The 14,887-nt window shown below is 45.7% G+C and overlaps 1 protein-coding gene across 4 annotated transcripts in view; it reads left to right on the forward strand.

The window, feature by feature from the left end:
• phactr3b (phosphatase and actin regulator 3b) overlaps positions 1 to 14,887 on the forward strand; it is a 32,517-nt gene that overhangs the window by 9,668 nt on the left and 7,962 nt on the right. For 3 of the 4 annotated variants that reach the window (XM_084440552.1, XM_084440553.1, XM_084440554.1), the window contains exons 2-8: positions 3,951 to 4,112; positions 4,321 to 4,395; positions 5,110 to 5,250; positions 5,464 to 5,694; positions 5,789 to 5,996; positions 6,087 to 6,277; positions 6,840 to 6,993. In XM_084440552.1, coding sequence (XP_084296678.1) covers positions 3,951 to 4,112; positions 4,321 to 4,395; positions 5,110 to 5,250; positions 5,464 to 5,694; positions 5,789 to 5,996; positions 6,087 to 6,277; positions 6,840 to 6,993 — 1,162 coding nt within the window. Of the gene's footprint in view, positions 1 to 2,157; positions 2,262 to 3,950; positions 4,113 to 4,320; positions 4,396 to 5,109; positions 5,251 to 5,463; positions 5,695 to 5,788; positions 5,997 to 6,086; positions 6,278 to 6,839; positions 6,994 to 14,887 lie in introns of all 4 variants that reach the window. The other variant, XM_084440555.1, reaches the window with a different exon arrangement.

Consider the following 14,887-nt stretch of genomic DNA (forward strand, 5'->3'; position numbering starts at 1 on the left):
GCTAAAGTCTCTGATCCCTACCGCTCTGAGTGTGCCATGTGGACATCGGCATCCTGTGTTGGCTGCCCAGTCTGTGAGTGTACCCTTTAGGCAGACCCAGACGGTGCCACGTTCAACCTGAGCAATCTGGACTCCTTCCCAACCTTGAAATAGCCCCATGCAGTGGAATAACAGAGAAACCTCCACTTTTACCTCACAGACGCTGAGAGTGCCATGTGGTACCCCTTCCTTACTGCAATCTATATGATACAATTTAGGCTGATTTCATGCCAGCTTCAGTAAAGCATGCAATATACCGCGTGGAGGCCGGAATGCTGTTCTGTGGTAATGGAATCGGTCACAATCTGGTGATCTAACTAAATCAAAAATGGAAGAAATCTCAAAAATGTTGAAACTAGCTTTATACTGTAAGAGCAAGTATCGAACAAATGCATGACCACTACAGTACATGTTGGATTATCATCACAGTCTTTGTGTACACCAAGACTACTGTATCAATAGCTTATCTCTGATTCAGTTACAGTAGCCTACTTTGTGGTTACAGTGTGGCAAAAAATAAATTTTAAAGACCCTTTGTAGCAAATTACTATTCTACAGACTTAGATACTACAGACTTCTTAAACAACTGCTGATACAGAGGCTGGTTCTATGTTCTCTCCTCTGGGACAGAGCATCACTCAAGGTACCTCAGCCGTGAGATGAGATCTCATGAGAGCTCATTTCATGTTCACGGAATAGCAGGTGCTTTTGTTTATTAACTTACTGTATTTACTGTTCCTTCATATCCCAAGGGACATATATCCCTTCCCATCCCACTTTCTAGGCTACTTTCCATCCCTCTCTGTGGTTAATGTGGACGTCAGACCTACCGAGACTGATGTGAAATCACAGAGGGTTCTGTTTCTCCAGCAATTGATTGCAACGACAACAAACATGTCGATGAGGGTACATCCCTGAGGATGACAAAGAGACATGCTCATTTTACATGGCATTTATTTACAAATCAGTAGATTTCATAATAACACCTTCTCTGTTTGGCAGTATAGGCTCGTCCAATAAGTCTACTTTGACGTGCTGATTAATAGTGCCATACTGTATGTGTGATTTATACAAGAAACATCTATTTCAAGTAAGACTTAGAGTATGTGGCTCCATTATTGGCAGTAAAAGGGGCGGGGTCATGGGGTGGTCTACACACCCTCAGGAGAGAGTAGCGATTTTTGGATGTCGCATGATAAAAAACCCAGCAGGATGTTCAGTGATCCTTTACTTGATAGCTAATATTTGATCATATCTGTGTCTTCACCTCCTGACCGTACCTCCATCCAGCTCCTCCTCCGATCACATCCCACTACACGCCCTCAATCACTTCCTCACTGGCATCACGGGACTTCGGGGTCCACAGAGCTTTTCGGGACTGACAGACATTCGAAGACTCAATTAGTGTATATGTAAGTTAAATTTTCCTCATGGGGAGTTTCATTTTTGTTGTTTTCTAAAAAATGCCAAACGTTAGCCTATGTAGGCTAAAGGCAGCGAAAGACATTCATATTCACGTTCAACGCTGAAGGAGTCTCATGAGACAAATTTCAGTATTGCGGTTTCACATGTCATTATAAATAGCCTTGTTTGACAATAGCAGTGGAGGAGGCTTTCGAGACTTGTATTGGCTAGCCTATTGCTCTCTTAATTGAAATAATGAGAGGACCCTTCATCACAACTGTGCATGGATATGGCTTACTAGGCTACTATTATTTCATTTACTAGTCTGACGTAGTAAAGTCATCATGGCTGGGGCAAACCACATGTACAGTGCCAGCGTATTGCACATGCCCTTTGAAACACAAGACTGTTGTTGTTCTTGTTGACTTTGACTTTCAAGGCCATTTTATAGTTACAAAACACACAATTAAAGCCATTTATTTTGTCCTGAAAAATATATTTCCTTTTTTCAAACCACAGTAGACCTATTTCATTTTTAAAGCAACTTGCAAATTAAAAATAAAGGAATTCCTTCCTTGCATTGTGCATTGGTTCAGCTTGGCTGTGATTGGTTCTTTTTGTAGTTTTTTTTTTTATCTCTCTTTGAGGCAGCAACCTTCCCATCCACCCAGCAACCCCCTTTTCCTCATGCTCTTGTGATTCTGTGATTCTCAGGGCCTTTTCTGCAGCATCCAGAGTGGTATCCATGGCAACGACAGCCTGACCCTGGGGTTGCTTGCTGCAGTAACTACAGGCTTGACCTAAATTCTATACATCTGGTTAGTCGGGCAGACATGACTCGGGCAGCTGACCTGCTTCTCATTGTTGGGGGTCAAAGAGTGTGATGGTGTCAGTGAAACCAGAGTCACTCACAGATGTTGCTTCCAGTCTGAATGCAGGATGGACATACAGTAGGGGATGTACAATGTCCATTGTATCTGCCGATCAGCGTTTTCTGTTTAAATGAATAAATAGCTGTACGAGCTCTGAAAGTAGTCTGGATCTAAGCACAATCAAGTGATGAAAGCTCACATTGTCAACGACTGAGAGGGTTTGGTCATCCAAAGTTTTGAATTCAATGTTATTGAATCTGTTATTTCCTTTGCTATGATGCTGTCATGAGATTGTGTCATGGTATCGGATCAGCAAGTAGCATTATTCCCTATCTCTGATACCAGTAGAGTGCTTGTACCAATACTTATACGATAAACTGACGCGCCAGATGGTTTACTTCACATAATCATCTGGGAACTCTCTGTTGGAAACTGTTTGGAAAAGTGCAGGCACTTTCAAAACTACTTGGCAGGTGATTGGATGAACGATCTGTCTAGCACGTCTATCATGCGCTAATTTCAACCGCTCCTCGCTGTCATCACACCTAAACCCGCCCAGTGTAGCTGTTTGTATTCCAAATTCTTCAGAGCCAACGCTGATTGCCGAGACTGTTTTTTGATTATCCAGACTGAGTATCCAGACTGATTTGCGAGAGAAACAGAATGTCATCTCGCGAAATCAGGATGGTCTCACAAGGCTACTTATACGATATCCCGAAGTCGAATGAACAGATGTGAGCTTGTACTGAGGTTGATGTTAAAAAAAAAAAGGGTCTGCACAGAAGCAATATCTCCCAGCGCTGCCCACGGCTCAGCTGTGCGCTCCCTGAGGTGTTCAGCTCTCTGCCTGAGCCAGACTGTGTGGGAGTGCCTATTTCTGTCCTCCCACTCTCAGTCTCTGTCACCCAGCGCAGCATAGCGACAGAGGCATCTCAGTCAAAACACTAGTCTCTTTTCTCAGGCCATTTTCCTCAGCCCAGCCTGCATTACTGCACAAGCACACGTATAGACGTATTAAAAGTGATGTGCATCGACTGGTGCCTGTCAATAGAGATACACGACTGTTGGAATCCTGTCAATAAAACAAACATTTGAGCCTAAATCAGTATCATTGATGTGATTTGTGTTTATTTAGAAAATCTGAGGACATACAGTAAGAGGCAGGGGTAAGGCAGCAACAAGCTCCTGTTTGTCACAAGAAATTAAGGAGCTAAGCTGGAGCTGGCTTTATCTCTGTACGTGTTTCAATGGCGTCGTGTGTTTAAAAGCAGCCCATTGTTTGTGTGTGTGTGAGACTAGGGGGTTTGAGTCAGAGACAAACAATAGCATTCTCTGTCCTTTCCAGCACTCCTCTCACTCAGTAAGCAGACTGGAATAAGTGGGTCTTTACAGGCAATAGCTGTCATTTTCCACTCTGTACTCAGCTTCCTTCTAGTCTTGAATCCGCCACTTGTTTCAGACATTTTTGTCGTAAAACATTTTCAAATTACGTTCATTAGTTGAGGACCCTGTCCTGGATATTGGTGAATGTTGTTGTTTTTATAGAGCTCTCTCGCTCTCTCTCTCTCTCTCTCTCTCTCTCTCTCTCTCTCTCTCTCTCTTTTTCTCTCTCTCTCTCTCTCTCACATGTTGCAGATGTGATGGACCAACAAAGGGCGCTCCACTCAGGCTGCCTAGTTTCAGGAGTACGAACCCCCCCTGTCAGACGCAACAGTAAACTGGCCAGCCTGGGGAGAATCTTCAAGCCCTGGAAGTGGAGGAAAAAGAAAAACGAGAAGCTGAAGCAGAGTTCCACAAGTGAGTGACACTTAGCAGGAGTTAGCATGCTTTGTGGTAAGGAACAGTGGTTTGTTTATGTTGGAATTGTGTGCATGGGATATGTGAATCAGTGAATCCACTGAATACAAAAACAGATTTGTTTTAGAGTTATTAGTTTGAATATATGCATAGTGGCCTTTTCTCCATTCCGAGGGGTAAACAGAGGGGAAATGCTTGTGTCTTGCAGCTCTGGAGAGGAAGGCAGCTGCACGACAGGGCCGAGATGACCTAGCCAGGCGGGGCCTGGAGGAGGCCGAGCCAGGTGAGAGAGAAGAGCGCACAACTGAACACACACATACACACACACACACACACATTTCAATTTCTTTATTGGATTTTCAATCAAAGATACAAATCAATATCAAAATCCAACAGTAGCAAGAGTCACACAACGCAGTGCAAGATCACATTCACATAATGTAGTCCCAGCAGGGAGATCAAGGCTATTTATGGATATAGGCAGCAGCGTCTTTTCCATATGAAATGACTGCCAATGATGGCAGATACGGAACAGTACTTAACTAAGTGTTTTGCAGATTTTTTTGCCAGTCCAGCAAGTTGGAGTCCTCGCACACACATTTTGTGTACGTGCCCTAAGCTGCCAAATATCAAAACTATAATTTTGCAATTATACCCACATGCAGAGATGGCATGAGCAAGTGGTTGATATTTTGATATTTTATAGCTAAAGCAAGTGTCCATGTACATGTCAAAAGAACATCCAATTTCTAAAATAAATACAGACTTGGTGGATTCATTAATCATGACAATATCCGGAGTATTAGGAGAGCTTTCGACAATATTGTTAAATGTATTGCTAAGTTGGGATGAGGCAAACCAGTCAATATGAACGGTTTCATTAATACTACTGCTTACATTTTACTCCTCCTTGTAATGTTAATCCTAATGAACCATATTGAGCCTTTTCATGCAGGCAGGTTTTACTGCGTGATGACGCTTGTCCGCTTCCCTTTAGAGTCTGGTCTGGCCTGTGGGGGTGACCTGGAGGACATTGACACACCTACACATTCAGATGGGGAGGAGAGAGATGAGGAGCCTATGGCGCCCCTGGCCAACACCACAGAGGACCTGGGAAGTGACTTGGATCCGTCAACACGTAATCCAGCTCCATCAAAGTCCTTCTAGGGAGAACACACACTTGTTTGTACTTGTCGTTTTGTGAAATATCAAGATTTAGACCGTCAGTGCACTGTTGAAAATATACAACTGTTCGCAACCACCACTGGGTGAAGACAGAGATCATGAAAGTAAATGGATTCAAAGTAGACCGGTCTTAACAGTGGAAATGACTGAACGTCCTTTGTTTCAGTTCAAGATTTGACAGAAGATTCGGAGACGATGGAAGATCACAGTCAGAATGAAGAAGTGGAGGAGGAAGACGCCTCCCTGACCAAGCCCGCCGATGACTCCTCCATGGTGACAGTGGACATCCCTGAGGGGCCCAAGGAGGTCGCCAAGGCCCCGCCCCAACGACGGGCCAGTACTCCTCCTCCTCCCAGTCTTCCTGTCAAACTACTCACCAGACTAGGCAGTCTCGATGGTGAGTGAGCCGTAAGGCTTTTCACTGCATTTTAAGCTTTTGGTTATAATAAACTTTTTTATTTACTGAAAGAAAATCATTATCTACCAAATAGGGCCTCACCCAGTGGGAGTGAAGAAGTCCCCTGCCACCCTGCCCAGGAACTTCACCCTTCCCAAAGACCCCCAGGGATCCCTGCTACGAGGACGGATCTCCACCCCAACTGGTTCCCCCCACCTGGGTTCCCTGCACCCACATCTGCCCCCTAGCTGCATCATTGAGGAACTGCACCGAGCTCTGGCCAGCAAACATCGACAGGACAGGTAAGGCGCTAGTCCCCTCTAGATGTACAGCTGCGTTACAAGCACGGCGGAGCCGGTCTGAGGCTCTGACCGCCGCTCCGTGACTCTTAGTTTCCAGGGGAAGGAGATGCGCTCGTCGCCTAAGCGCCGCTCCGACGGACGTCTGTCCCGTACGCCCAGCTCGGAGAAGGAGACGCCCGGAGAGTGCGAGAGCAAGAAGGAGTCCGACGAGAACAAGGAGAACCGCCGTCTAGACGAGTTCTACAGTGATCAGGACAGCTGGAACGAGTCTGTCATCTCCGGTAGGCCTTTACACACTGGAGCCCTCTGTTGCGTGCTTCACCATCTCCTAATGCCGCGGTCGCACAGACATCTCTGATGCCATTGTGGTCTTCCTTTCACACATTGTTGTAGGATAATAATTTGATATAATCCCTTAGGATAATGTTTACTTTAACTGTATAAATGGGAGATTTACAATGTAGACAAAAATAAGAGGGCTTACTCCTTCAACCTCATTGGTCACCAACATCTGTTGTGTTGCCCTACTTCCTGGGCTACTTCCTGGGCAGGCGGGTAGTGATGTCACAGCATGTAGGTCAGTGGGGAAACACAGGCTTCTAATGTTGCCATGTGAGGTACACTACTACGGATTAAAACGTGAACCCAATGTAAACAAGCTGTGTTGTAAATATATAAGTTTAGCGCAATTAAATTAATAACCATTTGTGGCTGATTTTGATGTAATTAATATTTTGAGTGGTTCTAAATGAAAATATAGGAGGAAAGCATGTGAATAAGAGCAAAACTATCTCAGGCAGGTCTTATTCGTTTAGTGACCTTTGTGCTTGTGTTTAATAACAGGGACCTTGCCGAGTAGGATGAGAAAGGAACTCCTGACTGTTAAACTGCGTAACCGGCCCAGCAAGCAGGAGCTGGAGGACCGCAACATCTTTCCAGTGCGAAGTGACCAGGAGCGTCAGGAGATCCGCCAGCAGATAGAAATGAAGCTGGCCAAGTGAGTCCCCCTCTGTGGCCAAGCTCGCCCTCCATCAGCCCTCCCTTTCTCCCGACTCTGTCTGTTTCTTTCATCCTCGGCGCTCTCTATCTCCCTGGCGCCCACTGTACCGCTGGCCCGGCCTGTTAATGTGTCTGTGACACTACATTCCTTCACCCACTTTGGTCCATCCTTTCAGTGTACAGTTTGTTTCCTGTCTGACCATCGTTGCATTCCATCTCTCTTTCTCTTTCTCTGTCCCTCAGTCGTTCTCGTTCCCCATCACTGTCAATTTGAAACAGTAGGTAGAATGTATCATCAGAATGTATGCTGAACTGTTATACCCTGCATTAGATTGTGCTCTTATTTAGCAATATTGGAGTTGCTATTCTGAAGTTGATACATTGACTAGTACCATAACAGTAATGTATATTGAGCATTACTGAAAGGACACCGGTACTGGACAAATCCTGAATAGCCAGTGGGGGGAGCTAGTTTCTCACTGTTAGGCCTCACCAACAGCCCTCATTGTTTCTTGCTGAATAGACTACATCATTTCATATATAGTGTTACAGATTTTTATATTATATTATTAGTTTTTTTGGAATATATGAAACTGTGAAGGAATGCACCAGAGAACATATTCTTATAGTAGCATTATGTATGGACTCAGGGAGTTTTCATGGTGAATTTAATAGGATTAACCATTGGTTTGTGTACTGATGCTGGAGGATATCCTGGTAAGATTATGCAATGCTTTGTGGGATTTTTGTGGAGGTGGAACACTTTCAGCCTTGTGTAGTTGTCTTTACAACAGAAGACTTAATTAGACAGATTTTGAATAAAACACATGCATGAATTGTTGTGATAAACCTATTTATCATCTCTCAATGTCATCATTTAGATCCAGTACACTAGAAATAAATAGATATGAGACTTGCAGGCAGAGCTGGTTGATGCTGCTAGGGAAAGTGATGTCTGGGGCCCCCTGCTGGAACTGCTGCCTCCGTGACCCGACCCCGGATAAGCGGATGAAGATAGATGGATGGATGGATGGATGGATGGATGGATGGATGGATGGATGGATGGATGGATGGATGGATGGATGGATGGATGGATGGATGGATGGATGGATGGATGGATGGATGGATGGATGGATGGATGGATGGATGGATGGATGGATGGATGGATGGATGGATGGATGGATGGATGGATGGATGGATGGATGGATGGATGGATGGATGGATGGATGGATGGATGGATGGATGGATGGATGGATGGATGGATGGATGGATGGATGGATGGATGGATGGATGGATGGATGGATGGATGGATGGATGGATGGATGGATGGATGGATGGATGGATGGATGGATGGATGGATGGATGGATGGATGGATGGATGGATGGATGGATGGATGGATGGATGGATGGATGGATGGATGGATGGATGGATGGATGGATGGATGGATGGATGGATGGATGGATGGATGGATGGATGGATGGATGGATGGATGGATGGATGGATGGATGGATGGATGGATGGATGGATGGATGGATGGATGGATGGATGGATGGATGGATGGATGGATGGATGGATGGATGGATGGATGGATGGATGGATGGATGGATGGATGGATGGATGGATGGATGGATGGATGGATGGATGGATGGATGGATGGATGGATGGATGGATGGATGGATGGATGGATGGATGGATGGATGGATGGATGGATGGATGGATGGATGGATGGATGGATGGATGGATGGATGGATGGATGGATGGATGGATGGATGGATGGATGGATGGATGGATGGATGGATGGATGGATGGATGGATGGATGGATGGATGGATGGATGGATGGATGGATGGATGGATGGATGGATGGATGGATGGATGGATGGATGGATGGATGGATGGATGGATGGATGGATGGATGGATGGAGACTTGGCAGTTTTGTACATTCACTCATACTTATAATCAATATCATCATGATAAGGGCAATGGTATGATCCAATTTGCTGGTATGATGGTATGATGCAATTTGTGATGGTATAATGGTATGATGCAACTTCTCTCCCCGCCTCTAGTGTGTAGGAAAGGTCATGTCAGCTGCTGCCGTGGTCCCCCTTCTCAGTCCAGCAGACTATAAGGGAGCATTAATAATTGATTCAGACAATAGTCTCAGTGCAGGAGAGCTCAGAATAACTCTGACACAGTATCACAGCAGTACAGCAGGAGTCAGCGGAGCGTGGGAGAGAGGGAGTAAGAGAGGTAGAGGGTGAAACTAAAAACCTGCTGTCTGGCGTAAAGCCCCGGAGGAGTCTGGGCCGCCCTCGGTGTGGTTAGCCCCTTTCCCTCTGGGCGTGTTCTCCGAGTGCAAGGGTCAGGCTGTACAGACTCAGGGCAGACTGGTTAATTAAGGAGGATTAAACACACGGAGGCGGTAGAGAGAAAGAGAGAGAGTGGGCTTGTTAAATCTATACCGCCGCTGCGATAAGGAAGTGTCTTACCGTCAGCGAGGGTCAGGTCCCTCTACTGTAGTGTTAGGGTGACTGTGGCTCCCGTTTGTGAGTTAGTTCAGTGTGTGACGGGGATTAGAAGGGCTCTGTCGTGTGTTTAGGCCGAAAGCAGGCTTAAGATGATTGCCTGTGAGATTCTCTAAGCCTGGCACTGTGCCTCCCCCACGTGTGTGTTTTTCGTGCAACCCCACCCAAGGTATTTCACAGTTGTGTGCCAATCTGAACAGCAGGAACAGTTAGCCAGCGTTGACAGCATGGTATCATAGAACAGGGCTATGCCTAGGGAAGGGCAAGATCACAAACAGGGGAATGAATGAGGAAAATGTCATGCCCTCGCTGGAATTATTTAGACTGTGATTATTATCCCACCCAACACTCCCATAACACACTTCCGTCCATGTGGAGCTCCACGTGTTTTGGGAGTGTGTGTGTGTGTGTGTGTGTGTGTGTGTTGTGGGGTGACAGGGTGCATCCCACCACAGTGTTTGCTTCTCAGATGAAAAGCCAACTGAAAAAATACTAATGATCCAATACAGCTTGGCAGCAACATTGTCACATGTACTTAGACCTCTAGGAAATGTTCCTAATAACTATTCACTGGATGTAATGACGACACACTGTCTGCTCCTCTTACTGTATGTATAAGCCAGTTCTCTACTGTAGGGTTGTTGTTGGAAATGAGACCACATCAATTATTAATTGCAACCCTGACTCAACATACAAACACCTTACGTAAGGTTCACCCATGCCCTGACTGGGTTTACATAACCGACAGTGGAAGGGATTGATCCTGTGATCATAATGGAGACAGCAGCACAGTGACAAGAGACAGGGTGTGAGCGTAGGGCTGTGTACGCTGGAGGAAGCGTGGATCCAGGGTCGGGGATCAGATGAACATGTACAGGACAGGACAGCCAAAGCTGGGGGTTAGAGAGCATGTGATGTGAGGGATTCACACTAGCCTAGCGGATCAATGAACAGACTGATACAAAGCTCCTGCCAACTTGTTGTCTCAGATCGACTCTGTGAATGTACTGTACTGTAACGCGAGACCATTATGTGCCATTGTTACATAATGGGAGATATGTATCTATCTGTAAAGAGGCAAATGGGTGGGTCGACGGGTCGAACGGCCGACGATGCACTTCACCACCCAGCCAGCAGAGCGGCCATATCTCGACAGAGACACGCGGTTTGGACTGGCAGAAAGGTCTCAACGTAACGAACGCAGCACGACCAAACATGTCGCACGTGCGTGTACACACAGCCAAAACAAAACTTTGAGCGAAGCCAGCTCCGGTGTGGGGGCGCTAGAGACCCAGGGTTTGGCCGAACCCCCCCCCCTCCCCCGCCAGCTCCAGCGCGAGGGGGGGCGCTACAGAGCCGCATGACCACGGACGCCCATTCACCTCCATTCATTTGGACTTGAGCTCAGGAACCAAAATGTCAGTTTTAGATAGATCGATCGACCATGACTACGGACACTGTGCACTAGTATAATAAATTACAAAAAATAAAACAATTAAGACGTGATCACAGTCTGTACCACACTACAAGAAGAAATCAATCTCCCCAGTGACAAAAAAACAGCAGATGGCTGGTGTTCAGATACTTTACTCACATTAGAATTTGTTGATTAAGAGGACACTTGCAGGGGCTGTGTGAAGACTAAAAAAGCCATGTCGGTCAGTCGGATCAGAGGGAAGCTAGTACGGCTTTAGGTCGTTTCTGCAGACACCGGCGCTTTGCTGCGGCAGGCTGCTGGGGCTGCACAGGTGCTGGGGGGGCTCGGCTCCGGGAGCAAGAAGGCGCCCCGCTGGGCTGGGCTGCTGGGAGCCAGACCATGCTGACAGAGAGACAGCTGAAACATGTCACGGTTCCGAGACGACAGCACCATGTGGTCGGTCAGACTCCTACCGCTCTCATGGTGGTCTCTGAGCTGCAGTCCTGGCACAGTGAAGAACAACAAGCTTCCTCTGACCTCCCTCCCTCGTCATCGTCCTCCTCCTCCTCCTTGTTCTCTCTGTGTCTTCGGAAAATACATCTTGTACCGGCTCTGATCGAGGACAGATCATAATGAATATATCTGCTGTGCTTATTGCGGTGCCGCTTATTGAGCGCACCTCACGTGCGCTGGCTGAGGGACGCTGTGTGTGTGTGTGTGTGTGTGTGTGTGTGTGTGTGTGTGTGTGGCCACGGGGTGAGCAGCTGTTGACCTCACTGAGTCTGTCTTCCATTGGAACGGAAAGAACGACCTTCAGAGCTGAATACTGTAGGAGTGGAACAAACAGTCGGTTCCTCCTACGCTGTTCAACAGCTCATGCCAGGGAATGTGATGGGAGGACAACCGTCAGAGTCAATGTTGTCATTTCTTGTGCCTTAAGTGTCTCCAAATAAGAGGGCTGTTCAAGCCTGAGCTTAAACTTTGGTATCGTCATCATGTTAGCAAGCCTTTATAGACAGTATGTGACTAATTCTATCCCATATGATACCAATGGCACTGAACTGCGTTGTTGTTAAAAAGTACAGCAGGATGATGGTGAGAAAAAACAGCCAACTCAGTTACCAAGCCATTACGATACATTTGCCATGACATTTTAAGTATGCATATTTATATGTATTGTATGTTTGGTTCATATATGTTTTTGCGACCAGCTCGCTCTCTCGGTTGGTTGATACAGAAAAATTGTGTCTGGCTGCACATCCGTGCTGCACACGCGTGCTCGTGGTCGCAGCTTTGGAGAATTCGCTCTTGTATCTATAATTGCAGTTTTATTACACAGGTGTAAGATCAACTAAATGTTTTAATAAAGAGTTTCTTTGCAGTTATATAGGACAATATCCTTTCCATTGTATACTGTATATTTTTTCTCATAGGGTTGATGATGCAACCCAGCACATGTCTGTGTGCATTGTATAATAGAGCCTCCAGCGTGTTCAGGAGGGCTGTGATGTACAGCCTGCACCAGAATGCAGAACATCGGCCCAGGATAGGAGAAGGGAACCCTCTGTTGCTAAATTTAGGACCGATCGTTGTCAGCGGAGCTGAAATACTGCAGCACACGATGCAATCAATGCCCAATGCACGTCACAGCCAGGGCTGTTTTTTCCTCCCTGCTCAAATGGAGAGATTGCTTGTCCCCCCACTCCCCATAGACCCCCGCCCCTTCCCCTGGAGAGCTCTCCAGTGTGGAGGCCTTGGCTTACCGCAGTCCTCTACATCTCTCCTCTGGCTATGAATGGCCCAAAAAGAGCACTGCCTCTCACGTCCTGCATGATCACTGGGAGTGGATTGGTGGTTGGGGGATGAGATCCTATTTAAGACTGGAGGGACGAAGGCTCACCTAGCGGAAGCTTCTTCCCTGTGCTGTGTGGGGATGACCTTACTATCAATAGAATTATCTGGAATCCTGAATTCCCTGAATCCCTATGGAGGCCCTATTTATAGACTGGTGGGGGTTATGAATAATTCATTACTCCGCTCACATACACACACACACACACACACACACAGCCATTTCCTCCATCTACCTCCCCAGCTTCTGAGAATCATTGCTGATCTCTGCAAAGCAGGGGGAGAGGCACACAGCGTGTGATGGGGGGAACTGGTAGAAGTGGTGTGGGAGGAGAATAAATAGGCATGTGTGTCTGTTCCTGCCAGCCCCCATTGTCAGTGTGACAACGCGACGAAAGAGAACAGGCACCCACACACAGCTGCTACTAGGTCCTAAATACATTCATATTTCCATTCACTGGATGATTATCATGCAGAAATTCAGACATTCATGTTAATGTACAGCATCTTGCCGTTATTAGCCAACACACAGGGGTAAAGAAGCTGTATTGCCTCATGTTTCAAAGCAGCCAGGCTCTTTTCGCCAGGCTGGCTCTTTCAAGGAGGAACACATTGTTCCTCTTTTACAAAATAAACAATATTGATTGAGGTAAACCAGGTCAACAATTGGAATTAAGCTAAACCATTTGGAGCAAGCTATTAGTTGCTTAGCTTTGTACATTCAGCTTTGTACTGAATGTACATCCTCAGTAGTATGACTGCAACAGGATCTTCATTCACCATTACATCAGGAAGACTGAACTTTTGTGTTGTCTTGGAGATGTTCAAGCAAGCCACATCAGTTGCCAGGCTACCACACTTGTTCAAAAAGCGCTATACTGTAGATTTCACTTCCTATGGCACCACGGGAGAGACTCTCCATTTCATAAGCTGAAATATTAATGTCAGCTCTTCCGGGATTCTCCTTCCTCTCGTCTGCAGGGAGGATAACATGGAGAGCATAGTGATCACATTCTGAAATTGCCCGTTTGACCTCTTTCAGGGAGTTCAGATGAGGGAAACACACTCTTGTAGGGATGTACTAGTTTTTTCCTTGAGTGAATATAAAACTAGTAATGTACTAGATGCTGAGCAGGTTTTCCTGAGCAGTACGGTGAAAGGGGCCTGTTGGCCAAAAGGCGCAGTTTGCTTGTTGGTGGAAGCGTGGACACACAAAGCTCATGTGCTATGTGAGCCTGAATGCTTCTGCTCTAGTTTGTTAAAGAAAAAGAAAAAGTTTTTTCAGAAAAAGAACTGGTTTCTTTGCCTTGAATTGTAATGCCGCTTGTTGAATGTTAGGCAGAAAGTTCAGCATATTTTTGCTATCCTCATTTTCTATATGCATCAATAAAGTTGAAATAAGAATTAAGACATATAGTTGTAGCATATTCCTTTTATGGCAGTGTTTCTCATTTCTCATTTTATAGTGGGTGTAAAGATAGATGCGAAACCACTAGGGATGCACCGATATGAGTATTTTGGCCGATACCGATAACCAATATTAACATTGCTGTCATGGCCGATAACTGATATTTATTGATGTTGATATGTTCTGTATAAAAACAAGTTTCTATGATAATCAAGTTTATACTGAAAAACACTGTCTCTATTTCCATAACATTCGGAAAAGACAATAAATCATAGATTTACCACATTGTTTCCTCTCAAAAACAACACACAACAGCAGCTAGGCAGAAATAATTTTCGGCTGTTCACACTGCCCCTGTTTTGCACATCGGACCGATACCGATATATTAAAAATTGACAAACATCCTCCGATACCGATATGATTGCCGATACATCGTGCATCCATAGAAACCACCCAGCTGATAAAAACCATTGGCTATTTTTATTTCTGGTCCCATCTGAAAAGCATGCTGGTCCTTATTCATGTCTCTATAGAAACCATGCAGCGTCACAGCCGGGCATTGTTCCAATTACAGGGCTACTTTTGGCAGATATTACAAAGCAGTGGGAGAAACACAAGTGCCGGATATCACAGCCGGTACATACTGTATATAGCAAATAGAAACTCAAATGATACGCTTTCACCATGC

Source organism: Borostomias antarcticus, assembly GCF_949987555.1.
Source record: "Borostomias antarcticus genome assembly, chromosome: 7".
NCBI lineage: Eukaryota > Metazoa > Chordata > Actinopteri > Stomiiformes > Stomiidae > Borostomias > Borostomias antarcticus.